Source organism: Zerene cesonia, chromosome 1 (assembly GCF_012273895.1).
Source record: "Zerene cesonia ecotype Mississippi chromosome 1, Zerene_cesonia_1.1, whole genome shotgun sequence".
NCBI classification, from domain to species: Eukaryota; Metazoa; Arthropoda; class Insecta; order Lepidoptera; family Pieridae; genus Zerene; species Zerene cesonia.
Window position 1 is genome coordinate 11,438,138 of NC_052102.1, and position 12,937 is coordinate 11,451,074.

The following is a 12,937-nucleotide window of genomic DNA, read 5'->3' on the forward strand; positions in this document are numbered from 1 at the left end:
GTACTCATCTATTCATTGATCATAATCACGGAAAATTTTATAAAACAATCTTATGATAACCAGTTTTTTCTGTACTTTAACAATGTTTGTCTTTATATTTATTATACTGAATATTATAATGGGAAATGACTTGAATCACAATATCGATGTGTTGGTTTTTTAGTACAATATTCTCACTTCAGAGCAATTGAGAAGTAAGATCGTTATGCGAGGCCGCACTTCGAAAATCAATGTATTACCGATGTATAAACTCTGCCGAATTTTTGAAAACCTTTAATTGATTTCAATTCAATCCTGTGCATGGTTTTATCCGGATTTCTAGGCATACGAAGCGCTAGATCATCACAGAAGTTATAATATCAAATAACAGCAAACTGATATTTTATATTTAACATACATGGAAGTCACACAAATTTCAGTATTTCCAAGAAAATAATCGTTTCTATAGACACAAACACTATTTGCCAACATATGATAATAATGTACTATAATATATTATTCAATAAATTTATAAGTTATATAAATACTTCACGTTGTGAGCAAATAATAAAATAAATTTCTGAAATGTCCCGGTCTTGTAATCTGTCAATATTGTGAAATTAGGAAAGATCAAGTATTGCAATATTGAATATTATACATTTTTTAAATTTATAAAGAAATCGTAATTTTAGCAATACAGTATAATATAACATAAATAAAAATCATGGAAATTGCTTATGCGTATACGAAACGGCGTTGCGACTTTGGGCGGCAGCCGCTGTTCTGCGAGCAGGGTCCCGAGATGTGCGACACCATCAGCACCAACGTAGCGGAGCACAAGCAGTACATCCTGCGCAACCCGGTGCACCAGCCCACCCAGAACACGCCCTGCTTCTCCGAGCATTACGTCAATACTATACGGTACAGAGATATATAGGTGTTCTTGATTTTATCATAATTATGAATGCATGGATTATTATTCTATTTTTGAAAGAACTATATCAAATTGTCAGGGCGGAATATACTACTACGGGTGCAAACCATGCGGAAGGGGGATGGCCAAAAGACGTTAATGTGGTAGATCCCGAGGCTACTCAGCGATATCGAAGAAAAATTGAAAAAGATGACAACTACATCCATTGCGTCATGTCATTAGCGCCTGTAAATTATGATATAATTTTGTGTAAGTACCTCATTAAAAAAAAAGCAATGTTTCATAGGTTTTGTTTTCCGTATTGGCAGGGAATGGATCACTACGTGATGCAAAATAACGCTATCGATATGTATCGCACGTACTACGCGGAGATGCCGACGCTGCCAGCCGTCGAGCGCAACAGCTGTCGCACGGTCAACGTGTACCGCGACGCGAACGGCCAGCGCCCCATCGGCTCCATCAGCTGGCAGCCGGACGGGGGCCAGCGCTTTGCCGTCACCTACTGTGATGTCGACTTCAATCGCAACCCACGTTCCTCAGTTGTGTCCTATATCTGGGATATCGAGAATGCTAATAACCCTGAAGTTATTTTCACCCCGACGTGTCCTCTCCTAGACTTGCAATTTAACCCACGCGATCGAAACATGCTCGCCGGAGGACTAATGAATGGTCAAGTGGGAGTGTGGGACAGGCGACACGACGGCGACGCGAGCATCAAGTGCGCGCCCCATGTGGCCCATCGAGAACTGGTCCGTAATGTACTCTTTATCAATTCCAAGTCTGGACAGGAATTCTTCTCATCTGGACCGGATGGTGCCTGTAAGTGGTGGGACATCCGTAATATGAGCGAACCGACTGAAGAGATGATAATAGATGTTGTAAAATCATCCTTTGACGTTCAGTCAATGGCCAACTCGAATGGAGTTAGTACACTCGAATACGAACCAACTATACCCACACGTTTTATGGTCGGCACTGAAAACGGCTTTGTGATAGGTGGCAATCGAAAAGGAAAAACGCCAATGGAAAAATTACCAGCAAAGGTAGCGTTTATAAGCGTTTCAATTTATTTTAATGATCATAATTTATAGGAAAGTCGCAAAGAGTTATTATCATTCGTTACGCTTATTACTTTCTACACTTTGGCCAATTTTTTTGTTTTAGTTCGAAGCCCATCTCGGCCCCGTGTGGTCTTTGGAACGCAATCCAAACTTCCTGAAAAATTTTCTGACGGTAGGAGACTGGACGGCGCGCGTGTGGAGCGAGGACTGCCGCGAGTCCGCTGTGGTCTGGTCTCCTCCGCACCGTCACAAGATCACTGCAGCTACCTGGAGCCCAACTAGGTTTATGCTAATTACAACAAATGTATTTTCCACTGTAGATATAGAACAAATTAAACATAACCAAGTTTTTAATTTTCTATAAGTGGAAAAAGAAAACATAAAATAGATTACATAAGTAACCGACGGAGAAAAAATTGTAATTTTGCCCGTTCGTGTATACTTTTTGTATGTTTGAGTGATCATATTTAACAAACAAGATTGTTGTAATGTTAGATTATCGCTGATGCTGGTGACTCAGTGGAACGGTCTGCTGGCGACGTGGGACCTGCTGCGGCGGCAGCACGAGCCAGTGCTCACCATGCAGGTGTGCGAGGAGCCGTTGCTGCGTGTGCGAATGCACGAAGGGGTACGCGCGCTCACTTTACAATGCTCGCGCCACTTGAATCTATCAGTATAATCTTTGTTGAATATTTAAAACAACATAATTAAGTCTCTTATCGGATGCTAAAATTATTACTTAGCTACTTTTTTTAAATATGTTCAGAAAAACGACACTAAAGAGATACCTATATGTGTGAATATAGAAAAAAGTGTAAAATTAATATTTTACCACTTGAATACAATTATTTAAATGTGGTAACTAATATGTAAAGACAAACTCACGATGCATGACCAACCGCGGTCTTTTTATTGTATGTTACTAATATTGCTAATAAAGCAAGTAACATAATATCTCATGAAGTGCTTTGCATATCCGTATCTAACTTAAGACAGGATCCGCGCGTGATTCTTGCCACAGTAGTACCTACTAGCATACCCTCCGGCCAATGCTTATGTCGCATCATTCGCTATCTATTCCGAACCATAATTACAAAACCTATCATGTGTTGCCTAAGGGTTAGAAAAGCAAATATTTCTGTTTATTATTATTTAAATTTTCAAAATACGCCGCGTATGTTCTAAATGTTGTTTTGTCGTCTTGTGTGTGAAGGGTACGCTTGCGGCGTGCGGCAGCCGCAAGGGCAACATCTATATGACAGAGCTGTCACAGAACATGGCGCAATCGGACAAAAACGATAAAGTGCTGCTCACAGCTGTAAGTTTCCTTCCCCGCTGTCATAACCTTGATCAAACCTGAGATTCGCTTTATAATATACTTTTATAGAGTGCAATTTAAATAAATTTTATGTATAAATGCATACATACATATTGTGTGTTACCTTCTATCTATATAAATAAAAATGAATCGCCCAATGTGTTGCTAAGCGTAAAGCTTGGGATCGACTCGAGCAATGCTTATTTCTTTTATTCGATTCGTCCAATTTTTTAGTTTTGTTTCAATAAAATAGTACAAAATATTTATTAATTGCGAGAGATATTAAAAAAAACGGTAACATAACAAAAAGTGTGCAGTATAACAGTGTCATGTATTTTAATACAGATATTCGAACGCGAAGCGAAGCGCGAGCGCATCCTAGAGGCGCGCATGCGCGAGATCCGGCTGAAGCTGCGGCAGGCGGAGGAGGGCAGCCCCGTCGCGTCCGTCACCGACTTCGACCCGTCCGCCGGCGACCGCGACCTCGCGGAGGCCACCACCGACTACATGCAGGCCGTCAAGAAGGAGCTCGCCGCCATGTAGGCCGCCCCCAGGACGAGTTTCATATTATATACTATGTTTGTTCTTGGATAATTATATTTGCAAACGTTTCACTTATTTCATCATGTTATTCCCTACGTTATTCTAAATAAACATATACACTATAATTATAATTAATGTACTATGATAAAAATAAATATTTGTATTTTAAAAATAAAATAAATGTTTATAAAACATAGTTATTATTTTTATATACGATAAAAAATTCTAAATTGATTTAGCGTATTTAGCTTACACATCAACCTAAAATATTTAAGTCGTATCAAATATGTTCTAGCTGGTGCCCGCAACTTCGTTTGAGTGAACTTTGTACGTCAGCAAACTGACGTCAACAAAATGAGGGAGGTTTTCAGTAAAATTAGGTGTAGGTTTGGATACAATACTTTTTTTTGTTCCAAATTTCCGCAGATGTGATGTAGATATTATCGTTGATTTCTACATCGGATTTTCCACGTCTACTATAAGTCGACAGAAAATGCCCATCAGACTGAACAACATGTGCTATAACAGCATATTTTCTATTTATGTTACAGTGTAGCTGAGCTCTTGGAGTTCCACTTCGAGTGCTCCAGATCGTCAAATGTATACTTTCAGCAGAATATACTCATCACGTGTAACAATTGTTGTTAGGACTCAATTCGTATATCTCTTATAGTTTAGGTGGTCTGTTGCGATCCTGCATCAGGTGTTGCAGCTTCCGAAATAAATTATAGCCTATATGTTGCCGAGACTTAATATCTATACAATAAAAAATAAACAACAAATCAGTCCAGTATTTCTGGAGATAAGCGTGTACAAACAAACATACCAACAGGTTTATCATTTTTCGATTCATGCTCTATTATTGTTAATTCCCTTCCTTTATTTTTTTTTTTTATGTGCTCAATGTATAGACACAATTTTTTTACTGTTTTATTAAACTTTGTCATCGGTGTCCCGAGAATAACTTTTTTAGCAAGCGGCACACACATGATCGGCGGGGACTTTTCACATATTGTTTATATTCGTATATGACAGTTACATACCAATTTTGAGCTCTACGCGAATTATTGTAACATGACATGTCTATTTTGACTGTACTATAGTTATTTTATTAGAAATTTATTAAAGACGGCTAGAAAATGTATTCCTCGTATGGTATGTAATATATTAGGTATCAATATAATCTGTGCTTTACACACGATATGAGAACCGGCAGCGCGACCAAAATAGATCGGCGCCACTCGCGTGCGCTGTCGTCCGAGCGTACGCAATAAGAATTAAAAATAAGCGTGAGGAAGCGACGTATTCTACCTCGTCTGTTGTAAAATGTTTGCGAAAAAATCAAAGCTCGGCGACAACCCGTGGCAGAGCGAAGACGGATGCACGTGCGTTGTATTGGAATGTGTGTTCGAGCGGCTGACACCCCGCGAGCTACTGCGCTGCGGCGGCGTGTGCCGTGCGTGGCGGCGCGCGGCCCGCGCGGGCCCGCTGTGGCGCCGCGCGCTGCTGCCGCGCACCGAGCCGCGCCTCGTGCGCGCGCTCGCCGACACCGCGCGCTGCAACCGCAACACAGGTCAGCCTGCTACGAGTTAATGACGTTACTAGCTGATGAAACAAACGGAAAACATCGTGAGGTCCGAGAATCACGACATTTTGTGATATATGCCAATCCACACTTGACCAGCGTGGTCGATTATTACCTGAACCCTCATCGGAAGCCATGGGAAAAATTATGGGCTGATGGTGATAATGATACTTTGTTTTCTAATTACTTGTAAGCTTTAACGCTTTATTTACATGAAAAATATAAGAAAAGAACTACCGAATTTTGAAATTTTAATTTCAGGGACATGGGCGTCATGGAACTGGGTACGCGAGGGCATGCTATCCATGGCCCGGTGGGAGCCCAGCGAGAGCCTCGTGCCCGCATCCGGCGTGCCGCTCATACACATGGCCCTCGACGCGAGTGACACCCGCCTCGCTGTTTTGGCGGAAGACGGCCACCTTTCGGTACTTTTTAACACAATTTTTATCTTCAATTGTGTCGCATTCATCAAGTTCTTCATTCTGTCATAATACTATGCAACTAGCTTACATCTCCAGTAGGTATGTCAAAGTAATAAACAAGTTTCATCGTAATCGTGTCTGCGTTTTGCTTAAAGATACGTACAATACAAAGATATAAACAGACAGACAAAAAAAATGTTATTAGATTTTTGGTTTCGGTATTCACCGAAATAAAGTTAACCCCCTCCCCTCTGCTGTTTATATTTTTTACTCTTATTATTTTTCTATAGATTTGTTGCTCTTAGATCGTAATTTTGGAGCGTGAAATGATGTGCATATCGTATCGGCAGATTTGGGCTCGCAGTAGCGTGGGGGCGGCGGGGCAGTGGCGCGAGCGCTGGGGCGGCGCGGCGAGCGCGGAGTGGCGCCGGGCGTGCAGCGCGCAGTGGGCTCCGCGCGCGCCGCGCCTGCTCGTCGCCGGAGCGCTGCTGCTGGCCGACCGCTGGGAAGTGCTCGTGCTCGACATCAATAGTAATTTTCGCACCTTAACATGATTTCTACGGAGGGCAAGTTTTCCACGAACACACACAAACTTACATTTGAATCAACATTACATTATTTCCTTTATTATTACGTACACTCATACGAAGTATCCATAATCTTCACAAATAAAACTAAGTATAATAAATATGGATACGCTATAACCGGTAAAAATTGTTTTAGTCATGCTGATTTAACAAAAATTCATTAATATGCATGCACTTGACTGGTTTCTTACGCACATCGAACCTCGCAAATCGAACCCATGAATAAATAGTGACAGTTGGCAGCACTAGTGGAGATGGCCGCTCGGAGAGGGGACCCGTTTGTTGATTGATTCGTGCGCACGCTTATAACCGCGCCTCTAATTCAAAAGTTGTATAACTTAACCGTTAAGATAGCGATTAGTATTGTTCATTAGTTCTGTGTTTATTTTGTCAAAGATAATTCAAATAAATATAGACGAAGAAGCTCTTCTAATGGTGTTGAAAACCAAACTAACATTTAACCCACCAAACAGTAAAAGTTACCTCATTCACAAACAATAATATATAAAATATTGAGCTAATACATCATTTAATACACTTGCCCTTAGACAATTTTAGCGGAAAAATAATATGCAGAGCCGCCTGTTCCGTGGGTACATCCTGCTGTTGGATGGACGATGACACCTTCTTGACGCTCCGCGTGCAGCTGCTTGGGCTAGGCCAGGCGTGCACCACCGTGTGGCTCAATGCCGCTGCGCAAGTATTTTTTTATCATATTATAAATTTCTAATTACTTTTTGTTTCAATGTTTTTTTTTATGTTACAGTCGGCAATGGAACTGGTGGGACGCCTGATGGTAAGCGCTACCACCGCCCATGAACATTTGGAGAGGCATAAGGTCCATTGCAGACCTTACGCCTCTACAAATGGATTGCCGACTTTTTGGAAAGGGATTAAGAAAGGATTGGCGATAGGAACAAACGAAAGGACGGGGAAGGGTAAGGAAAAGGATATGGGCCTCCGGCTCCCCCACTCACCGAACGAAACACAGCAGAATGCTATTTCACGCCGGTCTTCTGTGGGGGTGTGGTACTTCCCCGGTGCGAGCTGGCCCAATTCGTGCCGAAGCGTGCTCGACTACCACATTCACTTGTTCTCGAGCTCGTATCAGACGTTTATTATTTCTCGCAGGAGACGTTCTCCGAGCACGCTGGAGTTGTAATGCCTTTACTGCGGATTTATAATGAAGCAGCCGCTAACATCACGTGAGTTATATAGTGATGTTTTATGTTAGCGGATCTTATCGGTTTATGACAATGAGTCTTGAAATTATTTTTTAGACATATTCTTATTGCAGATGTCCCTTCTAATTTTGACGAAAAAGAAGTGTCAATAGAAAAAGAAGAAAACGGAGGAGAAGCAGAAGAACGCGAAATCAGTATGCCTCGTGCGGCTTACTTTCGTTGCCTTCGAAAAGTGAGGTTCAGTTTAGACAGCTGTTGATATAATTGTAAAAATAATGTACTATGGCAAATGGCTTATGGGAAATAAAGGGAAACATACCTAATAACATTTTTGGAACGATAGGATAAAAAAATTCCTTTAGTCAAGGTTTGTTATGAATTATTTCATTCATGCTTGTGCTACCATGTACTACTAACTCGTATAGTCATATTATATCCTTTTCTTGAAGTTTTATCTTACTTAATTATTGACTTACTTCGCTATGCTGTCTATTTTGCCGTTAAAAATATTAAAAAATATTTGCGAAGCTAGATCCTTTACATTGAATGCTCACGCTCAATCAAGACAATCGTTGTCTGGATTATCTTGCTACTCAAATCTCATCGTCAAAACAGGGTGACCACAGTCAGTCAGTGAGAATGCTGATAGCGGCCGGTGGTTGCCCAGGCGAAACACGCGGGCAGGCGCGGGCGCTGCACGGCTGGAGCGTGCCGCCGCAGCTGCGCGTGCCGCCCATATGCGTGCGGGAGGAACTCCGCGAGCGCGTGCGGCTCCGGCGAGAGCGCGCCGACTCGCCGCCGCAGGACCTGCCCGAGGCCGCGGTGCGCGCGCTCTGCACGCCGCCCGCCGCGCTCTGCCCGCTTGCAGGATCTGTGCTAGGCATCGTCGCTCACCCCACGTAATTCAAAATAAATCAATTAAAATCTTATTTGTAACGAAGAGAAAGAATATATAATAATAAATAATATAAAATAATGTCATTTTCTATTTATTCATTAATTTAAAATAAATATGATAGTCAACTAAATTGTCACACTTGCTTTGATACAGAATATTCTTAAGAAAATCATTTAATCCTGGCGATCCTATTAGGATAATACAATATCTAAAAAAGATAATAGAATTTATTGGATTTTCACCGATCTTTGATAAGTGTATAAAGTCTTAATTCAATCTTTACATTTAAAATCAAACCGGGTCAAAACCGTGTAACCGCTAATAAAAGCGTGTTAATAATAAAATAAAGCAGACAAAATGGTTGGTATCTAAATGCGTGTAATATCTGTATTCGTCTAATCCAGTGGTGCCTGCGTGTGGGTAAGCAGTACTGCGGGGCTCACGTGCGTGTCGCTGCCCGTGCTGCGGCGCGTGCTGCACCTGCCCGCGCCGCGCGTCGCCGCGCCGCTCTATCGTGTGCAGCCTGCCGTTAGCGATGACTACGTTGTGGCGTAAATATTACAATACTATTAATAATTTGATCTTTTCTAGGCTACTTATATGATTATATAGACATAGCATACTTCTTATCGTGAAAAACCACATCATTCCCATGGCATCCATTATAATGTACATTTTAGATTTATAAATTCTTATCGATGGCACTAATTTCCAAATGTAATAGATTGTATGTATTTTTTTTTTAAATAGATGTACTATTTTAATAATATGAATGACAAAACGGTGACGATGAAAAAATTCTCCTTCTTGTTATTTTTAAAGGTTCAATTAGATATAATATAATCATTTTCAACGCAGGCCGTTGGATGACGGAAATGGTGAGTTGCGCATGTGGACAGCACGTACGGCTCGGCGCGTTGCACGCGGGCTGCAGCACTCTCGCGCCGGCTGCGCGCTCGTGGCGCTACTGCCCGCGCCCGCCGCGCCTCCCGCGCCGCACGAGGTGCTCGTGCTTACAAGCGACGCTGTACATGTCAGTTCATTTCTTAAACTTATAGTATACATTATAAAAGTATAAATGAGCAATTAAAAAAATATTTAGTTTTCAGGTTTGGCGCAGCTGGATACCAGAAGTGGACAATATTCTACCCTGTGAAGTAAATATAGAATGAAATATTTTGTATTCAAATAAATAACTTTACAAAAATAAACATTGTTATTTTGTACGTCCTTTTTAGGTATCACTATAAATTTTGTCAAAAGCCAGTTCCAAATAAATTGAACCACCTAGATTCATCGTAACCATCTCAACTACATAGTATTCAATCGGAAACATTGTCGATACACACGGGTATGGCGCTAATTCAGATTAAACAACGGACTTTTTCACATATTCTTAAAATCGTGAGTTGTGACTTGTATAATAATATGTATGATACATTAGTAGTAACGAGTTTTATATCGTAGAAAATTTTATTAATTCCAGTGACTGGTTTTATGTAATAACTTGATGTATTAAATTAAAATATTTTACTTTATCTGCAAGCAACACCTTTTTCTTCGCCTCAATACACAAACACATGCATGCGTATATACAACTCTATACTGCTTCGGGTCATACATAAACATTTTTTATATTTTTTGCCGTTAGTTTTTATGTAAAAAAGAATCAATCAAATCAATTCTTCCAGCAAAACTTTATAAGGTAAAAAACCAAAAACAATTCAGTTGATTTGATAACCTGAGTTTGAAGTCGGCTGAAAAGTAGTAATTTATATGCGATGGTCGACGCATGATGCGCAATTGTCTTTGCCCTCGTCACTATGAATAGAATTGAAGTAAAGTCGCATATTTATTTTTGAATTCACTCCTTAATTACACTAAAATAGATAAGGTTGTGTTATGTTTATGAAAGTGGAGATGAGATGAGATGATAAGATGCATTTACATTTCATTAAAGAAACTTCTCATCTTCACATTTTGAAAACGAAAAGAAAAAAGGCTACATTAATTCAACCATGAAAGCTAGTTTTGCAGTAACAGGGGAACTTTTCAGGAAGGCAATATTACTTATCGATGAACATTATGTTACTTTCTTCCGAAAATTAGCCCCTACAAACACACACAGTTAAACCTAAAATATTAGAATAAATAACTCACCTCTTTTATTAGTATCAAAACGTTGAGATGTGATGCATAGCGATCACAGAATCTTAATCACTTGTTATAATAATGCAAATGAAAAATAAACATTTCATATGTATAAGGCTAAGCTATAAGTCTTGACGATTTTATAATTATTCACCTTTGCAGGAACGAGTCCTAAATGCAAAACAGTGGAGATTAAAATCACAGGAACGGTTGCCTCGCGATTCTTGTACACCTCGGCCGGTGCAGCCGTGCGAGCCGTGCGAGCCGCGCGCCGCGCCGCCGTGCCGCCGGCCCGCGCGTGCCTGTCCGAGCGCCCTGCGCGTCACGTGCTGTCCGCCGCCGGCTGGCCAGCGCCCGCCCTGCCCGCCGCCGCTCCCCTCCTGTCCTCTTAGCTGTGATAACGCAACGAATGCAACAAGGGTACTATACAAATAAATAATAATAATTTAAATAAACTTCAAGTGACACAAGCAAAATAAACGACTTAAACACAAAGTTATTCTATATCTTAGATTTATATACATATTTTTTTTTCTTCTATTTTAGCTTTTTGTTTAAATTTTTAATTTGTGGAACTTATTTCTTGTAGGGAAGCGGGCATTGGCACCTGTGCCACAGCTAAACAAACTATTATGGGTGTCAACGTCAATTTTAGTTTAAGTTCTCTATGTAATTTCGTTCCAAATAAACAATTTTGAATTCTTATGAAATTGGAAACATTTTCTCTTCTTTTACATTCTAGTCAATTTGTTTCATCGTAATTAATTTATTTGATTGCAGGATATGACGATTTTAAATGAGAAACCGTGTAAAAGATCAACTATGACTAAATGTGGTTCAGAACTGGATCATGTGGCGCGGCGTCTCGCGCTCGCTGAGCGGGCGCGGCGCGAGGATTACGAGCGAGAAGCGAACGAGCGCATCCCCACGCCACGCCCCGAGTCTTCTTCCTACTGCCTGGCGGGCGAGCGACAATGCGCGAGAGCCACAGATGGACGCGATTATATGTTTTCCAAATCAAATATCGAATGTGATAAGCAAGACTGTGGACCGAACCGTAAATCTCCACCACCACAACCCATAAAGCTTATGTCTTCTGAGGGATGCGAAATAAAATCTAAAGGCAGTTTAGATCCTTGTTCCCATCGGCCGCGCGTTATTGTTGAAATAGATCGCAGTAAGTCTAAAGAAAATGTAGGGACCAATAAAATTAAAGAAAGCATTACGTCGAAACTTATTGATAGTTTAAGCTTTAAAAAAAATTCAAATCCAGCATGTCCAAAGCAAAAATGCAATCAATCTGATAGTTGGTGCAAATCTCCACCAAAGCTAGCACCTACCCCAACTCGTTGTAAGGAGCCTAATCTTGCAGAGAGATTACGACAACGATCAAAAAGCCTCCATAATAACCAGCAACGAAAACTCCACTGCAGTGTTTGGACGTCTGCTTGTGTCATCAAACCATCTGCCACAACGACCTCATCGACCAAGGCAAGAACTGATTCAGGCACTGAATTAAAATCAAATTTTGATAAACTAAATCTTGTACTAGAAGAAAAGAAGATGTTAAAGGAGTCTGGACAAGGGCGAGTAGTAAGAGAACAATGTGACGAAGGTAAGACGGATTCCTCCAATTCAGGTTCAATCGAATTGCGTGTGCCATCTGACACAGAGGCTGTCAAAGTTCGGGTCACTTTAGATTTCGACCATACTACCAACTATTTGCATGGATCAATATCAACAGCTGAGATGGCTCCAAATTGTGTTAAGTCACAGGAAAACAAAAGTGATACATGGTTGTCTATTAAGAATATTCAGAAAAAAATAGCTGAGTGTACAAAGAAAACAGATTCTCATGGGTCCATAAAGAAGAAAGAATCCTCACCGAAAGCACAGTCTTCTTCGACTATTGCGAACCCTTGTGTCCGCCCAAAGATATCGTCCGATCGACAGCCGTGCTCTAGGAAGCCACCTCACCACGCTGGCTCTTCGCCCTGCACGCCTCGTAACGATCGCCCGCGTTTCTCTTCTAACGTTGAGCCGGCCAAGGGGATGATTCTTCTGTGAATTCTATTATCGTAATACCTGTGTGTATCTTAAAAAAAAAAAATATATATATATATAAAATTCTCCCGAAAACTGTCTTTTTTTTTATCTTGCACACTCCCTTCTGGATTTAATGTTAAAAATATCGCCAACAATGTTTACTCTAATACATTCTCCAATATATCCTTCGAAAAGCATGCTTCTTGCGTAAAAAAAAAAAAAAAAAAAA

The 12,937-nt window shown here is 40.7% G+C and overlaps 2 protein-coding genes across 2 annotated transcripts; both read left to right on the top strand.

Annotated features, from left to right (window-relative positions):
• Positions 1-703: 703 nt before the first annotated feature.
• On the top strand, positions 704-3,840 carry LOC119829934 (dynein intermediate chain 3, ciliary-like). Its single transcript, XM_038352677.1, has 7 exons — positions 704-900; positions 993-1,140; positions 1,222-1,956; positions 2,078-2,256; positions 2,470-2,602; positions 3,188-3,292; positions 3,638-3,840. Exons 1-7 carry the CDS (start codon positions 704-706, stop codon positions 3,833-3,835), a joined length of 1,695 nt encoding a protein of 564 aa, XP_038208605.1. The 3' UTR covers positions 3,836-3,840.
• Positions 3,841-5,081: 1,241 nt separating this feature from the next.
• On the top strand, positions 5,082-12,735 carry LOC119831914. The gene is made up of 12 exons (XM_038355488.1): positions 5,082-5,408; positions 5,682-5,845; positions 6,193-6,373; positions 6,978-7,129; positions 7,561-7,634; positions 7,710-7,845; positions 8,229-8,512; positions 8,916-9,062; positions 9,370-9,544; positions 9,621-9,668; positions 10,825-11,082; positions 11,443-12,735. The coding sequence occupies exons 1-12, from the start codon at positions 5,162-5,164 to the stop codon at positions 12,727-12,729; spliced, it is 3,153 nt and encodes a 1,050-aa protein (XP_038211416.1). The 5' UTR covers positions 5,082-5,161; the 3' UTR covers positions 12,730-12,735.
• The last annotated feature ends 202 nt before the right edge of the window (positions 12,736-12,937 follow it).